The 23,699-nt window shown below is 36.9% G+C and overlaps 1 protein-coding gene across 6 annotated transcripts in view; it reads right to left on the bottom strand.

Annotated features, from left to right (window-relative positions):
* CDIN1 (CDAN1 interacting nuclease 1) overlaps positions 1-23,699 on the bottom strand; it is a 204,765-nt gene that overhangs the window by 102,288 nt on the left and 78,778 nt on the right. For all 6 annotated transcript variants that reach the window (XM_045067652.1, XM_045067651.1, XM_045067653.1 and 3 more), the window contains 3 exons: positions 13,329-13,408; positions 12,930-12,979; positions 7,271-7,338 (listed from right to left, as the gene is read on the bottom strand). In XM_045067652.1, the coding sequence (XP_044923587.1) occupies positions 7,271-7,338; positions 12,930-12,979; positions 13,329-13,408 (198 nt within the window). The remainder of the gene's footprint in view (positions 1-7,270; positions 7,339-12,929; positions 12,980-13,328; positions 13,409-23,699) is intronic.

Below are 23,699 nucleotides of genomic sequence, written 5' to 3'. Positions count from 1 at the left end.
AGAAAAAAAAAAAAAAAAATCAGAATTAAGGGAAAAAAGAAGAATAATGTTAGCTAGAAAAGGCAAAAAAGAGTAATAGCAATCTTTAAGAATAGTGCTTTTAGTATTACTTCCCAAAATGTTGGGGATCAATATGAAATCCATCTCCAATCCTGTATAACTATCTTTTTTTCACTGAATATAGCAAATATGAAGTAAGGCTCATATTTAAGGTGTATGTTAAAAACACCCAATATATTTTGTAACTACTAAGCTTGTTGATGTCACAGTTCAAGGGCTCATTACCAAAATTAACAGAATATTCTTGCTTAAAAGCAGACTTCTTAGCCTTGAGGTCCACAAAAATGTGGGGTTTTTAGATAATGTGTGTGACTCATGAAACACAGTATTTCTGAACTTGTAAAGTCTTAGAGATTGCTAGTTCAGTAGTCCAGAGGAGTGAGGTGACTCACCATGACGTAGGCTTCTTGGATAGCTAAAGATACATCAACCAAGTTCTAGTTCGTCCAACAGACTACAGACCACTTTTAATTATGGCAAATATTTAAACTTTATCATGTGTAACATTTATGAAGTAGCGAAAAATTCTTATTCTCCTTCTGGAGGATCTTAAAGCATAGGAGGGGTGATGGCCATCTGTCCTATATTATTTGGGTGACATGTGCCTAAAGAGGAAATGAACTAGATAATCTCTTGATTTCTAGCATTTCAGTGGCCTTCTCTCCAACTGAAGTTTTAAAAAAAATCAATGAGACTACATCCACAGATAAAACTGATGTTAAATTTTTAAAAGCAACCCAGGTCTTCATTTATTTTTAAGTTGTCAGGCCTGCCTTTAGAGGGCATTTAAAAAAGGAATTACACATACGTAAAGAACACTGTGAAAGTTTAATTTCTCTGGCCTTTTAATTACCCTCTCCTCTAAATGCCCCAAAATATCCAAAGCAATTAAGTACTAATTACACAATTTCTTTTTCTAAAATAAAGGGCTGATTTTGAGTCAGAGAACAAAACACATCTGAAACTAGTTAACATATACTTAAGAATCATAGAAGGGCATGAGGACTACCAAGGAAAGGTTTGAGGTTTTGTTTGTTTTATTAAAAGGCTTTAAATTTTTTTTAAGAAATACAGTTTTCCCCCAGAAAATTATGCAAAATTCCAGTTCATGACATCTGAAAATGAAAAGTAACATTCTGACATGGCCTTTTATCTATGAATTTGTCCAAAGGTTTCTAAAGTGCTAGGTTAAAATACACTGTCTGATGAAAAGAATCTTAACACCTATTACGTTTCTATTAAATTGAGGAAAGGCAAAAGATATACGTGAACACAAATGAAAACTACAGTATATCTTTTCTATTCTAGGATTTTGTTTTTTTGTGTGTGTGTGTATGTTTTCCAAAATGCTGTCTCATTTAATACTTGGAGCTATGACCTTCATATCCGTATTTTTATGTTCTCAAAGAGTGAGTTTCACAGTCTTTTCTACCAAATTTAAGAAATCAGCAAGGTTTCAGCAATAGATGTTACTAGGATATGCATACCATAGGCAAAGGTATACAGAACAGATATGCATTTAATGGGGAGACCCACAGCACAGATAAACAAAATCTTCAGAGAAACCCAAACTTCATTACAGCCATTAGTTTCAATCTCTTCCCCCAAAGCCTCTTATCAAAGCTACTAATAAGGAATACAACTGACTGCTCTGACCTTGTCCTTTGCTTATGTCTTCAGGGGACAATACTAGTGAAAACTGAAGTGCCCTAAAGATAGGAAACAAATGGGAGGTCACAAAGCCAGGACAGTACAGAGTAGGGCAGAGCAGGCTGGTCCCTGCCAACCAGCGGCTGTGAAGACAGGAAATATGAAAATCAATAACAGAAGTAGAACTCTTCTATATGGGGTTGAATGCCATAAAAGAAGGGACACATCAGAATGGTTGAGTGAAAAGGGCAAGTTGTTGGAAAGGCATCGGCCGGGGCTAGTTTCCACTAAACAGAACAAGGGCATTGGATGGAACACCTTCCAACTTCCACATTCTGAGGAATGGCTGATGTTATCCTTTGGTTCAGTTTTTTTTTTTTTTTAAAGCTGTCGTATTGATGTCAGACCCTTTTGCAGGGCCAGCTCCATTTGTCCCAGAACAAATCTCAATGAGGAAAAGAATATTAGCAGTTCTGAGACACAAAAAGGATCTTCTACACACATACACACACATGCATGCACTCTAGAGGCCAATCTCACAACACAACAGATTTGACTCACAATGCCTTTTCATCATGGGGACTAAAGCTCCAAAATATAATTAATTTTCTGTGGAGTGAGATATTTGAGTTTTTTGGTCCTGCATCCCATTCTGTCAGGCACAGCTATCCTACTCTGATGATGTGATTCTGATTCTGGGGAATGACCAATAACGTGAACCCCAACTATCAGCCTCAAGGGTGGACAGTTGTAGCAGATTAGAACCCTTCCTCAGTTGCATTATGGGGCTGAAGAGATTGACCAACTTGTCTCTGGGACTAAGAAGTCTAAGGAATAGACAACAAGCAACTACGAAGGATCATCTTTATTGCTTAAGAATGAAGCCACATAGAAAAAAAGAACACAAGAGGCAGAAAAGAGACTGATGACATTATTATTTTGTCTTCTGGATTCTATACACACCAGAAGCCAACTTTTTTCCTTTGGACTTTCCAGATACACATCCTTGAATATGTGTATAATGTAGTTTGACTTGATTTTTGTTACAAACAAGCAGTTCCAGTGTCTCATCAGTGGCCAGGAAAGCAGACAATCAGCAGACATGAGTTATCTGCCCAGAGCCATGAGGAGGGAAGGGCCCAGAGTAGAAAGACTATTAAAGTGGACAGGGAAAGCTGTCATCAAAGTTCCAGGGACTGTGTTGTCTTCTGCAGCATATGTGTATCTGATTCTCTTCTCCCGGTCCCAAGAAGTCCACACAAGCATATTAAGTAAGGGGAGTAAGCTGATCCCGCACCATGACAATTTCCTCAAGAAGGAATAAGGACCTAGTTCCCTATATCCCATTTCCAATATCACATTCCCATTATTCTGAAAACTGCATCTTATTTTTATCCTTCAGAGAGATAGGAATTTAAATACTTGATACCTTATGAAATACCCAACCATGTCATTTCCCTTTAGCCTATATAATCATATGTTTTATTTCTAGTCTCTTATTCTCTACTGCTAACATCTGCCCATAAACACAACCTTAGCACTTTAAATCTCATCTGTTCCTGCTGCCTGTTCACCTGAAGTCATAATCCCCCGTTTGTCACATCATAATCACTCCCCCAACAGAGCACTGTTGCTTCAGGTGGGGAATAAAGCAGCAGGAGCAGATGAACTCCTAGAAGCAAAGATCCTAATTTTTTACAGCAAGGGACATCCCTCACTAAGCCTCCTTGGCTTTACAGATTATACCCTCCTGGAGTCCTACAGAGTTACACACGAATGCTAGAAAAGCACCCATGTAAAATATGCCGGTTTGTCATACGGCAAGACCAAACATGGGACGGTGGGGCAGGGAAAAAGCAACTGCATCTCAGGTGTCACTCAAAATAATTGTTAGCTCCTACTAACAGGGCAACATTCACTGGAAAGAATACCGTTATCTCCAGAGCCATCCTTATTAAGCCAAATGTAACAAGAATTTGCACCAGACAGTGGCTGTGGAAGGCACTAATGAAAGTCCCCCTGACCTGGAGACATGCCAGCCCATGGAGGATGAACAGTTTGTTTCCAGTCTCGGATAAGCTCTTTCACAGTCTCTGACAGTGCACAGAGTCTCATCATCTTCTCACTATCACTGTTTTCCTTTCCTCCCTTGTCTTTTGTCCAAAGCTCCTCCTTACCCCTGAGAAGGAGAGGCTGGGGGTAAGGGGAGACAACAAGACATGGTCTCATTAATCACCAGAGAGAGAAAAATCAAAACATCTCCTCCAGTCGTTAAAGTACATTTTCTATTTTGTTGATATTAGAAATGGAACGGACCCTTAGCAGAGGGGATAAGGATGATCACAATGCTTATTGCTCAATTTAAAGCTTAAAAAGGGCTCTTTGTGCATCTATACCTAGGAGCCGGCAGCAGGTTCTTCACATCTTCTCAGACTTTAAATGCTGATCAAGAAATGTTAATTCTATAGTACTGTCCTTGGAAAGAACTGACACAAACTTACCTGAAACTTATCTGAAATTTTCCTGGGAGGTTCCATGTTAGATTCAGCTTTTATTTATTTATTTATTTATTTAACCCTAATGGTGCCTGCCCAAAGTAAGTACTTAAAAGATATATGTCTGCTGAACCATTGGAAGAAAAGACTGGTTAGCACAGTGCTAAGATAACCAAGTTAAGAGCTCAACTAGCCAGCCTAGAAACACATGGTGACAGGAAGGTGATGGTGAGAGAGCAGATGCATATGTGAAATTCTATCACCACTTCAGGAAAAGTAGCTTATGAGCCAGTAGCATTTTTTCTATGTAAACTGTACCTATTGATTTTTAGTATAATCTATACCTTTTTTTCAAAAGTTTACTAGATGTAGCACGACAACAGCCTCAAATGTATTTCTTTTTATTATCAAGACTATCAAGTGAGAACCTACTGAGATGCACTGGAGATGGGACTGAATTCTTGCTGGGCTGGACATAGCAACAGTGTGTATCAGTGTAAGCATCAAGAGGGGATAGAACGCTTACCATTGTCTTCACACTAACTAGTGTAGAAAACATGCTCAACAAAAGTTAGCTGAAAACAAGGCATGAATAATAAATAAAACAATTATAAGACCTCTGAGAAATTGCTAGAAATTAAATGTATACATTTGTTTACAGCTTATCTCCCTACTAGACCATAATTCCACAAAAGCAGGGACTTCATCTGACTTAATGTTTCGTTCCTAATAAATAGTACCTAACTCAATAACTTATTTTTGGAATAAATGAATAAATGTATGAATAAAACATATTTTTTTTAGTTGGAAAAACTAAACTTTATTTATTTAACTTTGATTTTTCTGAATACAGTGCACCTATCCACAGAAGTACAAATAGATAAATTTATAAAATAGGATAAATCCATGAGTACACAAATCTTTAATGAAAAGGGCTCTTCTTTTTTTCTTTCCAATAGTGCCTGATTAAATCTTGTGCCATAACAACTGTTCAGAGTATGGTTATGGATCAAGGAAATTAAAAAAATTATTAGTGTTAAAATAAAGGTTATTTTTATTTTTCTCTTCTATTGGTAAAAAGGTCATAGAAGATATGTATTTTATAAAATTACATATATAGCACAATGAGTGGAAAATTTAGAATGGTATAGACTTTCAGGGAAGTCGTAATTCTTAAGAAGGGTTAATATGTAAAAATAAGAATCCTTGTTTTTTTGAAAGTAGTGAACAGATTAGAAACCAAAAGAATGAGAGAGAGAGAAAGAGAGGGAGAGATCAGTTTTACTTTTGCTTCTAAAAGAATCAAAGTAAAACTAACATGTTTGTTAAATAGCTCTGCAACAAAATTCAAGATGTATACATGTAAATGAGAAAACATCAGATTACTGGTCTATTTATAAACCAATATTTTTCTATAGTCAATTTTAAATGATAATCTATCTAAATTTACCTGGCACAGTACTTTAGACCTAATTTATCACTCTGAAGGAGTATACACAAGGTAAAAGAAAACCCCAGAACAATATTTCATACAAGGCTTTGACTTCTCATGCTTTAACTTGTAAATAAACTTGCTACATTAAAATGCTTAAAATGCATAGAATAAATTAATTTCTTTGTATGCTGATAAGAAAATGTTTAACAACAACACTGATGTTACATGGAGTCAGCTAAACATCCTATAACTCATTTAAAGATCAGTTAAGTATCACCTTTGGGTTATACTTTAATAAAATAGTTATTATTTACTTCAATAAAATAGTTATCTCTAGACCTGATAACACAGAGAACTAGATGGGACCCATGAATAGGAAGTCCCCTTTCTGAACTTGTATGCAAGTACTAATGACTCTGGCCATGTTTCTGCAATGTCTTTGCAAGTCATGGTCAATTCAGTCTAACAGTTCCCAGAATTAAGGGAGTCAAGAACCTGGAATTCAGTTTAGATCATATGTAGGCCTTTGGCTCCTCCTCCCATACATGAAAAACTTGCTACTTTTACATACTGAAGTGTAATTCACTAATTTGAGGCCATTTTCCTAAATCAACTTTCTTTAGCCCCTGCTAGAGTATATGAGATCTCTCATTTCAAAATTATCAACAACCTGATAACACCTTCAATTCCATTCTCCAGCTCATTAATAAAAGTATTAAATACTAAGACTTAGAACAGACTTTTTGCAGGCCTGTCTTCAACATCCCCCCCCAACCCAACTTGATGTAAGACCATCCAATGGACTTTTCTTGGCCAAATCTTTGTCCATTTTTGGAATAAAAGCGTGTAAACCAATATTCTGTGATTTTTTCAACCTAAAAAACACACTATGCAGACTTAAATATCTACATATCACAGATGTGTACAATGAACATTTAGGTTTATATACAACCTTTAAAATTATCACATCACAATGGAGAAGAGGAATTAATTCACTGTAGAGTACTTTATGGTTTCTGTGATCAGTTATCACATGTATGCCCTTCAAGGCTTAATTTTAATGCTTCAGATGTTGAAAGAAATGATAATCTGTAACAAGATTCCATATTGGCACACACACAAAAACACATGTCCATGTATACATGTGAGATTTTAAAAAATCACACTACATCTATAATGACAACTAATGTCTCTCATAAAAATAATAAAAGCTTAATATTTGACTCTGATTCCATATGTGAGACAAACATATCCAACATGAATTTTTCTAACTATTCTTCTTAACATGTAAAGCATTTTATAGACAATATTTCTTTTGTTTCTTTCTCATAAGGCTTAGATTATGGCTAATATCTCATGACACCAAAAGTAATACTGCAACAGATATTAAAGCATTTTTTCAGCCACTTATTCTATAAAATATTAATTGAAAGCCTGTGCATGTGCTGTATATATAGGGATTAGGTAACTGAGTTCCTGCTCAGTTCTAAATCAATAAAAGATAACATGCACAGCATCAATCATTGTTCACTCTTCCTTTAGTACATAATAACTGTGAGTGGAAGATTTTTAAAAATATATATTTAAGCACTCATGGAGATATTACAAGCGAGAAGGATGTGATACTTACCTAGGAAGGACAGGTTTTTCTCCAGAAGCATGTCTCTTAGCAGGACTTCATGTTCATGGCCAATGGCACTGAGAAGTTTTAGTTAAGGAGGGTAACACAGGTGGAATTATACAATTAAAAATACGCTAATACCAGGTCTCTACTTTGAGATGGAATGGAAAATAGAGTAATCATAGCAACTACTTCCTCCATTAGCCCACATCTCTGAGGAATGAGATTTCATGCATGCCCTCATTTAAATGATTCACTGGAATCTTCTTATTTCTGTAATGTTTACAAGCATTTGGGCAACTAAAGATTTGTAAAGGGATGTGTACCTTATATTCTTTTGAAAGGAGGGGGAGTCATTTTAAACGTCCTTTGTACTATGTTAAAATCCCTCCATTCAACTAGTACATTTATTAAGCACTAACTAAGAGCAGCAAAGAATACCAGCCAGGCTTTGCCTTAAAGGAGTTTCCAGTCTTACAGAGTTCTTTAAATCGTCTAAGAATCCATACTTATTCCAGAGCCAGCATTTCTAGATTCCATCCCACTTTCAGCCTTCAGTTGGTGATGCTCTGTGATGTGGGAAGCCAAATAGCTGACTTGCTGAGAATTCCAGGCACCCTGCAGGAAAATATTGCATGTTGCAAAGGACTGTGTGTTGGACGCGTGGGTGCAGAGGACGCTTCAAGTCTTCCTCGTGCACACACATTGTCTTATGGGTAGAAATAGATATGTACAGGCACATGTAAAGTCTTGGCATGATTACTATGAGTTATGTACTGGGTTTAGTACTTTATGTATGTTATTTCCTCCTTAGTTATTATCATCCTTATTTTACAGATGAGGAAACCAAGGCTTAGAAAGGAATGCATACACAGTCATATGGTTCAAATGTGCTAAGCAAAGGATTGGAACACCACAAAGCCTTTTGTATGACCTCCATACAACTTCCTGAAAAGTACTAAATTTAATTATGCAAAAATTATTTTAATAATTTATTTATTAAATAATAAATTTAATAATTAATAATAATAATAATTGCTACTAGCTAATATTTCTTAAATACTGTAACACTAAGCCTTGGTATTAAACACCCGGGGTTTAATTTTTTTTTTTTTGTAATTCCTCAATAAACTTTGGTTATTTTATTGCTATAGTTTCAAAGATTCATTACATTCTGCTGCTCACACATGCATATGCCATTTGTTTCATTACCGACTTAGTTACTGACAACTCATGCTGTTCAAGCCAGAACGCAGGAGTCCTCGGTGCCTACTTTGCTCCCACACTCCTTTCAGTACATGCGCAACTCTTATTGGTGTCAACTTACAACTAAATGCAACAGTCCCCAAATTTTCACTACTTCCTCTGCTACCATCCCAGCCTATCATTTCTTTTTTTAATTTTTTAAAAATTGTCATCCCAGTATAGTTAAAATACTTACTGATATATTAGGTTCAGGCGTACAATATGGTGATTCAACACTTGCATACATCACCCAGTGGTCATCACCCAGTGCACTCCACGATCCCCATCACCTCTTTCACCCATCCTCCCACCTACCTACCTCCTGTCTGGTAGCCATCAGTTTGTTCTCTATAGTCAAGAGTCTTGTTTCTTGGTTTGTCTCTCTTTTTTCCCCCTTTGCTCTTTTGTTTCTTAAATTTCATATATGAATGAAATATGGTATTTGTCTCTGACTGGCTTATTTCACTTAGCATTATACTCTCTAGATCCATCCATATCATTGTAAATGGCAATATTTCATTATTTTTATGGCTGAATACTATTCCATTGTGTGTGTGTATGTGTGTGTACATACACTACATCTTCTTCCTCCATCTATTCCTCTATCTATCAACGGACACTTGGGCTACTTCCATATCTTGGCTATTGTAAATAATGCTACATAAACATAGGGGTGTAAGTATCCCTTTGAATTAGTGTTTTTGTATTTTGGGGGGTAAAGACTCAGTAGTGTGAACACTGGACCATAGGGTGGTCCTATTTTTAACTTTTTGAGAAACCTCCATACTGTCTTCCACTGCAACAGTTTCATTCCCCCAATGGGGCAAGAGGGTTCCTTTTTCTCCACATCCTCGACAATACCTATTTCTTGTGTTGTGGATTTTAGCCATTCTGACAGATGCGAAATGACATCTCATTGTAGTTTTGATTTGCATTTCCACATGGTTGCCATCTTATTTAATCTTCACCACCACCACATGAAAAGGTACTATTATTAGTCCCATTTTTATAATCACAGAAAGCAAGGTTCAAGAAGGCTAAGGAACTTGCTGAAGGTCCCATGGCTGGTAAATAATTACATCAGGAATAGGACTGGGAATTCTGCTCTATTTTCCAAAAGGATGAGACTGCACAAAGTTTGAAAAGAGCATTATCCTATGCTGGTACTCGATTCTGTCAAAAGCATTTGATATTATTTATCTGATTCCTCATTGGATAATGTCAACCTGGTCGTGTAACTCCTCAGCTTACCAGAGACTCTAATTCTGATCATGCATTCCAAGAGGGCAATTTAAATAAAACAAAATGTATGCATTATTTGTTTAAAAAATTCCTATCTGCCCTTTATCATACAGGTGAATATCATTTAAATCATAATTTGAGAGATGTGGCCACTCATGTCCACCATCAAAATGAGCCCCAAGTCTTCATCATTGTAATTTTTCCTTCTGTTGTCTCCTCCCCTCACCATGCACATGGCTGTGATTATTTAATTTCTAATTGGAAACAGAATAAGGAACAAAAATTTTCAAATCACAAAATTTCATACATTTGTAGAGTCCACTGAAGACATGTGATGAATACGTCTCAACGGTCTCTCATTATTAGGGGCAACCCACATGTTAGAACTAAATTATTTACTTCTAATCCACATAAATGTGCTCTCACTTTTATTGTTGTAAATTATTTACATCTAAAATGTTGAATCATGAAACTGAGGTTACTGATGGTACAGAAATGAAACCCACAGCATTTTAAGCTTCCTGCATCATTATCTCTCCTTGCTACTCTGTTCAGGTCTTTGTGTAATAGCTGTGTCCTAGAGTCACACTTGGGAAAGTTGAGGTGGCTGCTTTCTCACACCTTTTGTGTCAGTGACTCTATTTGTGGAAGGAGGGGTGTGGATGAACATGGCTATGCAGGAAAAAATGTTGTAGACACCAAAAGAAAAAGAAAGCACAATGACAATTTATATACGCTTAGCTACTGTGCTTTCCATGGTGTCTTATTTGTAAATGACCAATTTCCTTTATTCTACTTACACAAATGTCTACATATAACATTTTCATAATGGAGTAAAAAGATTTTTGCACCTATTCTATTTACTAAATGTGTACTTTCTTTCTTACAAAATGATGTAATTTACCGACAGTAAGCAATGTAAACATTACTAAATTATCAGAACAACACACAAATAGCATTTTCACTCACATGGAAAACTACTAATTTTTATTCAGTGTGAAATAAAGTAATTCCTGTGGATCCATCTAGAAAACATCTATGCAAGTATATTTACATTATATGAAACTACTACTACCTCAATGCAAAAATAAAATTGGTTCTCTATAAATTTCCCAGCTTGTTTTATTCTGCATGGTAAAAGCAATCACCAATTTGAAATTTGGGAAAGACATACTTCTTGATTATTCTTTGCTGGATATAAACATATATAAAATACAAGGTTTGGAACACAAAGCTTATAAAAACAGTAATTTTACTGGCAATAGGCATAATGGAACTGCAAAATTATAATCTAGTCAGTGAATGCAATTTATAGACATACATCATTATCTTTATCAATTGAAATCATGTACTACATTAAATTCTACCGGCAATAACACAGCCAAAAAAGGAAAATGAATGATGGCAAAAATGTAAAGAAAATACTCTGAACAGAATTTATAATGCTCTGTAAGCAGAAAACACTTAGACTTTGTCTATAATAATACCTATTATTGATGTATGGCAGTGACCATGGGGCAAAACTTGTAAATAACCTCACAAGCCATTTTCTTAGCCAGCAATACAGCAATCTAGTTTCCCGTAAGCATCTCAACTATTACTGAAAAATAGCCTCCTGGCATTTACAAAGCAGTTGACTTCATACTTTAGTCCATGCATATATAATTAGATAGTTATATTTAAAATCAATATGCAATCCTTCAAAAGACATTATGCTTTTAAAACCTTAACTTTAAATTGATTTTTAACTATTTTATGTGCTTTAAAATTAACATGTAATTCCGCCCCAGATACTCTGAGATGGTGTTAGTTGTTATACAAATGTGCTAAACTTTATCACTGTAGCAACATGAGGTTGGCACTCCTACAATTTCTAACGCTATCATTAATTTTATACTGAAAATAGAAGCATGGTTTCAATTTGGTTTAATAAAAAGGCAAGCTTATGACAGTGCTATGATTTTATTAATTTAAACTACATTGGGGGGAACAGACTAGAAGGATAAATATGTAAAGGGCTTTAACTTAGGTAGTGAATATTCTTTTAAGAGGGCTCTGCAAAGAGATTATTTTTTCAAAGGTTAACTTTATAAAAAAGAAAATGAGTGAGTTTCCTTACAAAAATTTCACAGACTCTAAGTCTTTGTGAAAACAAGGTGGGATAAACACATACACACACACACACACACACACACACACACACACACACACACACACAGGACTTTCAGCAAAAAAGGCTTTCAACAGAAAGCTTCCAGATTGGTAGCCCTGAGTCTGAAATGGGTCACAGTGCTACCCACACTCACAAAACCTCTATCGGGAAGGCTGTTACAGTATTAAGAAGTGCAAGACTCGTGGACTCAGGTGGAAGATAATTTTCATTAAAAAAATTAATAGTTATTGGCCCTTTAAATAGCATTTTCCACCCAGGATTATCAAATTTCTTAGTATTGCCACAATACTACTAAATGTATGAATGAAACACATCCTCCTTCATAAAGTAGTGACTGCTCAAATCCTGTTTCAAGAAAGAAGCATTAACTCTTTGGTAATCTCAATGTCTTTAATGAAGAATGACTGGACATCTGTTTTCATAGCCTTAAGTTCAGTCCAGAGGGAAAAATTAGCTTGGTTTCTCTAAAATTGTTTATTAGGGATCCAAATGGCAGTGTGGATTGTAATCAGCACTTAAGCAACAAGAATCTACTGCCCTTTCTGATGTGATGGTCTGCGTGGCATTTTAATCACATCATCCTTGAACTCCAGGCTCTAAATTTATTCTAGGAAACCCAACTGAATTTGTCTCATTTTAAATACAGATTTCTCTCTCTCTCTCTCTCTCTTTTTTAAAAATGTTCATTGAATTGGTGAGCTACACTCGCAGACAGTAAGTTATGTGCCCAATGACTCTGTACCTTTAAACTCTCTGAAACTCGGGCAGTTTGAGCTAAGCCTGTGCACAGAATGGCCAAGCCGACAGCCTCCCGTGGCCCATCTGATTTTCCTTAAGCTGAAGGAAAGGATGGTCTGCAGTGACCCTCCAGCTGACTGAATGTAAAGTAGGAGAGTATGAAATGTGTTTTGTGAAGCAGAACTTTATGTCAGGTTAAAGCTAGACACATTTTCTCCACTGAGTCTGAGCTCGTCAATTGTGCACCTAAAATTTTATGGGAAAGGATACTGTTTGATGCAGTCCACCAGTGGTCCATAACAGCAGTCGTTCACGATGCACTGCAGACAAAACAGAGAAGGGGTCGGGGGTGACTACAAAACAGCTCCTGTAAACTACTGTCCTAAAAGCAGTAATTACTTTTCTTTAGAAAACAAAAACAAAAACAAAAAGCTATCAAAAGGCTGTTAAGATTTAATCACAGAAAACAAAAATCACATGCTTTTGATTCACTATAAAAGCAAGCTATTAAAAAGTGAAATGCTCTTCTCGCAAATATTGCATTGCCATTTATGGTGCACCCTGACCTCAGTGATAGTTTATGATGACAGTAATTAAATGAGGTTTAAAATCCTTTACTCTGCTAGGCAGATAGCACTGCCACCGAAAATAGACAGCTGTGATTAATACCTGATAGACCTGATTTGCTAGAACTCCATCTGGAATCTGAGAAGGGTCCCGTAGCATACTGTTTATAACAGACTTGGAAGCTGTAGAAGAGAAGAGATGAACTGTTAACAGTCAACATACTTTTAGGGCAACAAGAGGAGTGACATATACCTAGATGTACACAAACCACGAAAAGGAAAACATTACCGATACTAATAATTTTTTCCTTTTTTTTTTAATCTAAGAGAAGCTTTTAATTAGACCATTTGCCAAGTTTATAAGCCACACTGCCAGCTTTGAAGATGACCTAATTTTTCCAAGGTAAATTAACAAGTACAGACCTAAAGCATATGTCTCTTTGCAGATAAATTAGCTTCGGAAAAGCCTGCTTGGGGAAAAAATACACTGCAAGAACAATCAGAAAAGAGGTATTTACCTTGTGCATTTAAGTATTTTATAACCAAGCATATGTTATCTGGAGAGCTTAGTGAAAGCAGGTCAAACTTCAATGACGTTGATAAAAATAACTTTTAGCCAAAAAAGCATCTCTGAATTCTAAACCTTTCTAAAATAATTCTTATCAACTGTCATAAAAAGCTGCATCCATTTCACAGATAAGGAGAGTAGGTAAAGTTGATTAACCAGTGAGGGAATCTTAAGCAAGAAAAAAAAAATTATTTATATATGAATTTTTGTCCCCAAATATGCTTCCTCGTAGCCCATTGTAAATTAAATAGATCTTACCCCAGGAAAACCTATAGAAGCAGAGGTTAGGGGAGGCATCTAATGAAGAATGCTGTATCAGATCACACACTTAGCACAAGGAGGCAAGAGATTCTAGCCTTGCTGTGTTCTGTAGGCATGTGGAAGCCACGGTGACCAGAACTCCTCTTCCTTTGCACGGGAGGAAGACAAGTCTCTCAATTAAAGCTAAGTTTAGTCCTGCCTAGAATTCAATTCTTCCAAGTCCTCCAAGAGAATAATTCTCAAACATTCAGCAAAATGGCTTAAGGTTTATCCACACAAATACAAACTAAAGAACATACTGGATAATTACCTAGTTAACGGAATGAACACAGACACGGATCAACTTCATTCATGTTGAGGTGATTTTTTTTTTTAAGATTATTATGTTCTTTAATCAAGTTCAGTACCATAAGATCACTGACAGATATGATAAATGTTAGTAAATACCGTGTAAAGAAATAGGGAAATCACATCTTTTTCACTTAAGCACAGTACTGAATCCACAAAGAAAAAAATGCAGTATACTTACTTTAATTATTTCCTATTAAATTATTATTTAATAATATTAAATTATTATTTAATAGGAAATAATTAAAGTAAATTATTAGAAATAAATTATTTCCTATTCTTTAATTATTTCCTATTCTGCATGAGTATAGCCACACTTAGGTACTTAGCTATTTGTAACCATGTGTTGGTTCTGCTAGTGTGGAAGCCATATCTGGGATCCCAAAAAGAACATCATTGTGAGAGAAATACTTTCCAGGCCTAGGTCTACAATCAACTTTGCAACCAGGGCAAATTTATGGAAGATGGCAACTCTCAGATTCACTACCTTCTTCTGTAGAAAATGACAATATTATCTGAGCTGACTACCTATAACGGTTCTTGTGTGAATCTCTACAGAAAACAGCTACAATGGCTATTTTGTTGTTGATTTTGTTAAAGTTTAAGTAATAGTAAGAACCAAACTATAAGATAACTCACTGCAAATCACAGATCAAAGGCTTTTTTTTTTTTTTTTTTTAAAGATTTTAAGTACTCTCTAAACCCAGTGTGGGGCTCAAATTCATGACCCTGAGATCAAGAGTTGCACACTCTGCTGACTGAGCCAGCCAGGCACTCCCAGAGGCTCTTTGTTTATTTTATTTTTTTTTTATGATTTTATTTTATTTGAAAGAGAGAGAGAGAGCACAGAGGGAGAAGACTCCCCATTGAGCAGAGAGCCTGATGCATTGGGCTTGATCCCAGGACCCTGAGATCATGACCTGAGCTGAAGGCAGATGCTCAACTTACTGAGAATTACCCACGTGCCCCCAACCCAAAGGCTCTTTTTAAAATAGAGGAAGGACAATACTCTAGAACGTAGGAAGATGAGATCTCTTATTTTGTGAGGAAAGAAAAAGAAATATTACAGAAAAAAGAAACGAATGACATCTTAATTTTCCTCACAATATAAATTTTTGAATACTGTGTTTCAGAATTAAGAATCATAGCCAACACACTTTTTAAAAAAATAATCTGAATATATTGAATAGAACACTATTCAAATCAGAGAAGCTTGTGAGAACAAGTCAATCACTTAAAACGGAAGAGTAAAAACTATATATTGAATCCACATTCATTTTTAAACTCAACAAAATATTTTTTCCTTTCTTGCAACCTGCCATTTTTTAGAGCAAAAAAATGATAATAAATAGGGATTTGTGGCCTTGGCTACAGACCCAGGATGTGCAAGCCTCTGTTTGTGGATTTTAGGACTTCGGCTTCACAAAAGTATTCTGTGTCTCAGATCAAGCCAGAGTGCAAACTTAATTTTACACACATATTCTGAAGCTAAAAGCTGCCAAAGGGATGAACAGTATCAACCAGGTAAGGAAAGACAGCTGGACAATCTTGGGATGGCTAGGAATAAGGAGGGCTCAAGAAAGCTGGTATCTTTCATAAGTAAGATGTCTCTTCGCCAGCTACTACCTATAGCCAACTTGCATCCATCTTTTTTGACCATATGTGGAGAGGAGACTTATTCTCCCTAACCTTTGCTAGAGGCAGTCCATCCTTTTGATTTCAGGGTTTACGTAACTCTTACACTGCTTCAACTGTTGGAATGTCAACTTTTTACCAAGCAGGAATGCACCAGTCACTTGGAGCTGCGTGCACAAGGATGGGGAGAACTGGTCCCTGTTAAAGCATGTTATGGAGGAGAGGCAATAGGCAATGCCCGGACCTAAGCATAATGCCTATGATTACGATCTGCTTTCTGTGAAATATTTCAAGAGCCTAAAGTAATAAAATCCATGCCCCTGCCACTCTAACTTAATGTCTGTATCTTCAATTAAATTTACTTTAGATAGTCTAATATTAATTTGTGTAAACTTTTTAAATCAGTCTTGCTAGAGGTTGGTTCATTTTACTAGTATTTTTAAGGAATTAAATTTTGGTTTTGTTTTTCTCTACTGCTTCATTCCTTCCAATTTCATTTAATTTATCCTTTTGTCATCATTTCTGGTTTTCCACTTCGAGTTTGTCGTATTATTCTTTTATAAACTTCCTATCTTTATTACTTAAATTTTCAATCGTTTATTTCAACATATACTTTTCAAGGCTATAATTTTTCCTCTAAATTCTGCTTTAGCTATATGCCACAAGTGTTCTCATTTACTTATAAATATTTTATAGTTTCCATTATGATTTAATCTTTGATCCATAAATTATTTAAAAACTTATTTCAAATTTTTAATTTGATCATATTGGTCAAAGTGTGGGATGCTTATATTAATTTGAGGGTATCTATTTGACTTTCATTGGTGTGTTCATATGCAATCAACTTTTATAAATATTTTACATGTCTTAAAACTACTAAATCTCCTATTTTTGAGGTATGGGATTCAGGTACGTCTATTAGATTAAGACTTTTAATTGGATTATTAAAATATTCTATTTTCTTTTTTTTAAAGATTTATTTATTTGACAGAGAGAAAGAAAGCAAGAGAGAGAGGGAGGGAAGGGGTAGAGGAAAAGGGAGATTCTCAAGCAGATGCCCCACTGAGCATGGAGCCTGACATTGGGCTTGATCTCATGACCCTGAGATCATGACCTGAGCCAAAATCAAGAGTTGAATGCCCAATCGACAGAGCCACCCAGGTGCCTCAAATCTTCTGTATTCTTATTAATTTTTAATTAATTTTAAATGAACCCATATCCAATCTAATCATATCTCCTTTGTAACTCTGAGCACAGTTGACCCTTTATAACATGGGGGGTTAGGGGCACCAATCCCCTGGGTGGTCAACAATACCCTAAAATTTAGCCACTAACAGCCTTCTGTTGACAGGAAGCCTTATTGATAACATAAACAGTCAATTAACACATATTTTATATGTTATATGTTAATATATACTATATTCTTATAATAAAGCTAAGGAAAAGAAAATGTTATTAAGAAAATCATAAGGAAGAGAAAATACTGTCCTGTGTTTATAAAAATAGTACTGTACTGTATGTGTATGTATAAAAAAAATCCACATGTAAGTGGATCCATGCAGTTTAAACCCATGTTGTTCAAGGGCAAGCTACCCAAGAAATTTAGAATGCCCTCCCTCTAATCAGGAAATCCCCTTTTTCCCATCAGCCTCCATGTTATTCTGTCTATTATTTTTGTTCAACCACCCTGTTTGTAAAACATAATTTCTTAGTTTCTATGATGGTTAATTTTATGTCAACTTGGCTGGGCCACAAGGTACCCAAACTTTTGACCAAACATTGTTCTGGATACATCTGTGAGGGTGTTTCTGGATAAGATTCACATATGAATTGGAGTAAGATAGATGGCCCTCACAAATGGGTCTCATTTAATCAGATGAAGGTCTGACTAGAACATTAAACACTGAGTAGAAGACTAGTTTCCCTGCTTGACTGCCTTCAATCTGGGATATCCTCTGGACTCAGACTAAAATATTGGCTCCTCCTGGATCTCAAGCCTGTAGACCTTTGGACTGGACCTATATCACTGGCTCTTCTGAGTCTCTAGCTTGCCCACTGTAGCTGTTGGGACTTTCAACCTCTAAAATCATGTGAGCCTTTTCCTTATAATAAATCTCTCCCTCTCCATACACACACATGCACACACACACACCTGGCTTTGCACTCGAATATAGTACCTATTCTTTAAAATGTTCAATAGTTATTTAGATTTATGAACATGTTTGCCAATTTCCTCCTTCAGTACTGCTTTCTGAATTCTGTTCTCCACTTTTAGATTCATTATCCTTGTTATTAAAGTACCTTGTATTAGTACTTTCAGATGGGACCACTGAGTAGTAAAATGTCTTAGTCTTGTCTTGCCTGAAAATAACTTAGTTCTCACTTTTGAATGATAATAAAGCTGGGTATAGAATTATAAGCTACGAGTCCTTTTATTTCAACCATTTGAAGATAAGATTCCACTGTTTCTTGATATCTGTTATTGATAAGAACTCTACTGTCAATCTAATAACAATCCCTATAGAAATAATTTGTCATTTAAATGAGATAAATTTATCTCATTTATCTCTGGTTCCTTTTAGAGTTTTCTTCAATATTCAATAGTTTCAACACTAGCCTGCCTGGTTAGCTGCTTTATGAACCTAAGGATATATGCCTTTAACCAGTTTGAAAAGTTTTCACCCACCATAGCCTTGGCCTCCATTCTCTTCTTCAGGCACTCTTATATTAGACATCTATTAGAAGGCCTCATTACTATCCCCTATATCACATACTGCTATAAAGTATTTATATTTCCTCTCTATTCATCTCTTGTGTTATATACTAAAGGTGCTTTCCTTAGAGCCATCCTAAAATTCACTTTTTTAAAAAAAATTATTTATTTATTTATTTGGCAGGCAGAGAGAGATGAGGAAAGCAGGCTCCCCACTGAGCAGAGAGCCCAATGCAGGGCTCAATCCCAGAACCCTGAGATCATGACCTGAGCTGAAGGCAGAGGCTTAACCTACTGAGCCACCCAGGCGCCCCCACTAACTTTTGTTTTAATCTAATTCTTCTGACACTTCACTCATCTAATGAATTTTTTTTTTTCAAGATTTATTTACTTATTTCAGAGAGAAAGTGAGAGAGCATGCACACAAGCAGAAGGGGCAGAGGAAGAGCAAGAGAGAGGACCTCAAGTGGAGTCCATGCTGGGCATGGAACCTGAAGACTGCACCACCCAGGCACCCTCATCTAATGAGCTTTTAACTTCAATCATAATTATATCATTTTTAAATTTTATTGTCTTTCTCAAATCTGTCTGCTTTTTTTTAATATTCTATTATTTCACTTATCCTCATTTATTAGATCAGCACATATAATTTTTATGTTTTAAAACATCATCATTTAACTTCTATTATATTCATTTTCTCATTTCCAATTCATGCGATGCAATTTCTCTATCTATGTGCCTACCTGCCTATGTACTCATCTTCCATCTGATGGTGGTTTTCTCACTTGGTTGGTAAATTTTTTACTGTGAACTTAATTTCAGCAAGAATTATTTGACCTGCACTGTGGAAATAACCATGACAGATAAGTTTTCATGTTCTCTTTTGCAGAGACCAGTTTTATTGTTAATTTCTTAATGTGGGTTTCCGGCAGTACAAATAAGAGTGCAAATTTGGACTCAGATCCACAAATGGTGCTGGTCTATTTCTAGTTTCTGTCTCCAAATACCCCACAACTCAAGACCATATACAGAAAGCAAGCTTCCTTGCCATTTTCTCCAGGAAGTGGAGTTTTCCCAGTCCTCTTCTCATGGTTTGGGCTATATGTGGAGGCTCACCTCCATCACCCGGTTGCCTGTCCTTCCCTTCAGGAAGTTAAAAATCCTGGCCCCAACTCTTCATGTCCATATCTAAAGCTAAAAACCCTTGTGGATCTACAAAGTGAGAGCCCTTGTTTACCAATCTAACCATACATTCTCTCTTCATTCCTTGCCCCCAGAGACTGAATTCTTTTGTTTAACATTGGTTTTGTATTTTAAAAGATTTTTATTTTTTTCTTTTTTCTATCATTTCTGTATTTTTGTTGTGGAAACACAGACCATCAATAAAAAGCTCATTCTGCTATGTTGCTGAAATTTTTGGAAACCTTTTAGTTAGAAATTCAAGAGAAAGCTTGTTTCCTTGGTTAATTTTTGTGGAGTTCAAGTTATTTAAATATATCAAGAGAAGGTCCTTCTAAGAAACTGGAGCCACAAACAATAGAGAGAAGGGCACGTGGCCAAAAACAGGTGGGTTGTAAAATGGGGCCAAAGTCCTCTCTTCTGCATAGGGTCTGTCTGGGCCAGCAAATGGGAGAAGCATCACTGGTGGCTAGGAAATGAATTGCTACCCTGAATCCTCCAAAGACTGCTGCTGCGTCACAGGCTGAGACACTGTGCTAATCAAGCTTAGCAAGTTTCTGTGGGTTTGAGAATCAGTTCTATTAAATTCTCAAATATAAACTCATTGTTTTTTTTGGAAGGGGGAGGCTTACACAATAACTTCTTAACACGCTCATGATTTGGCAGTTTAGGCTAGGTTCAGGGAGATAGCCTGTCTTTGCGTGACATTACCTGGAGTGGATTACCTGAGTGCTGGAGGGCTCACTTTCATCATGACTCACTTACATTTCTGGCAAATCTGCGCTTGCTTCCACCCCAGCAGGAACAGTAGGTAAAGGACCCTGATTCCTTTCCAGGAGGGCCTCTCCAAGGTCTGCGTGAACTTCCCCTTGAGAGGGGTTCCAAGAACAAATACCCCAAAGAACCAGGAAGCACTTTACAGTTCCTTATGACCTGTACATCACTCAAGACCATGTTTATTTACATCTCCCTCAAAAGAGGATAAACGTGCCTTCTAAAGGAAAGATGAACTTGGAAAGCTATGCTGTCCAATACTTTCAAAGGGAGAGGCAGCATGGAGCAGTGGTACGAGCTGAGCCTAGAATCAGGCAGACTTGGTTTGAGGCCTGGCTCTTCCACCCACTAGCTCTGTCATCTCAACAAGCTAATTCATGTCTGTGACACTCAGTCCCCTCCTCTGTCAAAGAGCAGAACACTGGTACTTACTTGGCAAGGCTGTTGTGAAGATGAAATAAAATAACCCAGGAAGAGCATTTAACATGCTGTTTCTTTCAGACTTGGGCAGCTGAAGTTGTTCCCTTGTTGCTCTGGCTGTCCTTAGAGCACAGTGTGCATCATCCATACATGTATCATTTATTACCTTCTCTTGTCATGAGGGTAAAAGAAGAAGGACTCCGCGAGAAGTATGCAATTGCCACAGCCGTGGGGAAACAGCCAGAAGGGAATCTGACAATGCCAGATTCTCCCTTCCTACCTGCCACCCTTGCCATGCCCTCCGTGGCAGTCAGCATACAATGCATCATGCCCTCTGTTCCCTGGGAAGAACCTGGGAGAGGTCCTTTACCCATTCGTGTGTATTAGCATACTGGTATTACTCGTGGTGGGGGAGGGATGGGGTGGGGTGGTGGGGGATGGTTGGTGGTTTGGGGATTGTATTTTAAATCTTGTCTATAACCATATAAAGGGGGGATTTCCCTTATCTCAAGCACTAGCAATCAAGCAAGTAGAGAACTGCCCCCAAATCACTTTCACACCCAATTTCTATGACTCTTCCTTTCTTTGATGTAAGCTCAAATAAGTAGCCAGCTACTGCTGAAAGGAATTGGGGCAAATAAGCAGCTGGATCCTCTAGGCTGTTTAAGGTAACTGGAAATCCTGCCTTGCTGCAGAGAGTGCCTTTTGACAAGGTTATACCCAAACTGAAACAAAGACTAGACCATATCTAGTAGGGACCCCTCACCCAAGGTCACAAAAAGGCTTAAACACAACAGGAGACCCAGCATGGGGCTGCCTGTGTATGGGATGGAGCAATCAGGAGAGAAAAAGGAATGAAGTGAGAGATGGACAGTATTGGGATAAAGACAAGATGGACCATTCGGAGGGAAATACATACTCAGACAGACGGTGGTGTTAGAACCTAGTTCTCCCTCCAAGAACAAAAAACAGTCTGTGCAGGTGAACAGCTGGCGGGGGAAGGCAGCTGCTTCCAAAGCACACCAAGAGTCTTCTTGCCTTTTCATGTGGCTCCTGCAGAGCCTGAGCTCCAGCTAAGCCCAAAGTACCCGCTAGAATTTAATCTTCCCTTCAAACGCTGGTTTAACGCCTTTGGACATCAAGGTCAGAAAGGTCCCAAGTTACATCTCCACAGGAGCTGACCTTCCAATGTCTTTTCCGGACATTTTCAATATCTCCAGTGGCCTACAGGAGCTTACTTACTTTTGCAGTTGGAACTATTTCTCAAAGATTCCAGGCAGCCCACTAGCTATCCCACTGCACAGGAGTGATCTCTAAAGCAGTATGAAACCGTCTGACAATCTAAATAAGCAGTATCTTTTAACATGAGGGAATCTTACAGGGGCAAATTAAATTCTCCTCTCTAACTGGCACATAATCGTGTAAGAAATAACTTCAACTGCAGTAAACACAGAAAAAAAGTATCATCTAAGGACAAGAGGAAGAGGTCTCCCAAGCATGGGTATTCACACTGATCAGACGGTGTCAAGGCAATCTGTAGCTCTAGAGCCACTATACACCATCAACTCTTATTCCACAAACACACACTCAACAGATATTTATTAAATACCTGGTTAATGCCAGGAATATACTTAATCCCATCCTCCTGCCCCGCCACCCCCAATTCCATCCTCCAAGCCTGGAAGGTTCTTTCTTAACTCTCTCTCAGCCAAAACTTCAAAGCCCAGTTCGAGTCCCATCTCCTCCAACATAGAATTTCCCCTATGTTTCCAATCCATTTGCTCTCCCCTTCTTCCTACTGGGGGGAGAACTCATATTGTCTACCAGTCATTTGGCACTTGATTAAATATTACTTTGTCATCTGCTGACACAAAATTGATCCAGATGCCAAGATGTGAAACCATGACCTACTTAAAAAAAAAAAAAAATGTGAAAAAAAGGGAACATTCAGCACAATATTTTAAAAATGAGGTCTTATTTCCTCAATGTTATCTTTAAATATATGGGGACTTTTCCATGTAGGATTAGGCTCACCCTGTGGTTACCCCAAGAAGATAAGAGATAATTCTTACAAGTTTATTATCAGTTCCAAAGCTAGAAGGTTTCAGATTTCAAGCTTCGCTTTCAGTGGTCCTCTGCTTATTTGGTCTATATAAACTTTGCTTAACCATTTCTTTCACTATAGGCCACTGAAGGAGATTTTTTAGACATTTTTTCCTAATGTCCCCGCACGAAATTTTAATGCCACAGGTCTACTATATGTCTGCTAATGCAACATCACCCCTTCTGAGAACGGTTCCTGTAGAGGACTAAGGAACTGTTTGTGTCAGGATATTTGGCAAGCTGCTTACCAGTAGACATATTTCTCTGTTATCACATCAAGGTTGCTCTGCACAAAATAGTTACTTAACAAATAGATGAATGAGTTACTAATAAGCTACTCAAAATCCAAGTCCTGCTTGTATTCCCCACTGTTATCTCAATATTTAGGTAGTCAAATAGATTTGACTTAATTTGAACTTTTCTCATCATAGATGACTATGTCTTTAAAAATACAAAAACATATATTGTTTTCA

The sequence above is a fragment of the Mustela putorius genome, unplaced genomic scaffold (assembly GCF_011764305.1).
Source record: "Mustela putorius furo isolate JIRA1106 unplaced genomic scaffold, ASM1176430v1.1 tig00003898_pilon_pilon_pilon, whole genome shotgun sequence".
In the NCBI taxonomy this organism is placed as follows: Eukaryota; Metazoa; Chordata; class Mammalia; order Carnivora; family Mustelidae; genus Mustela; species Mustela putorius.
This window is presented reverse-complemented; position numbering and strand designations above follow the sequence as displayed.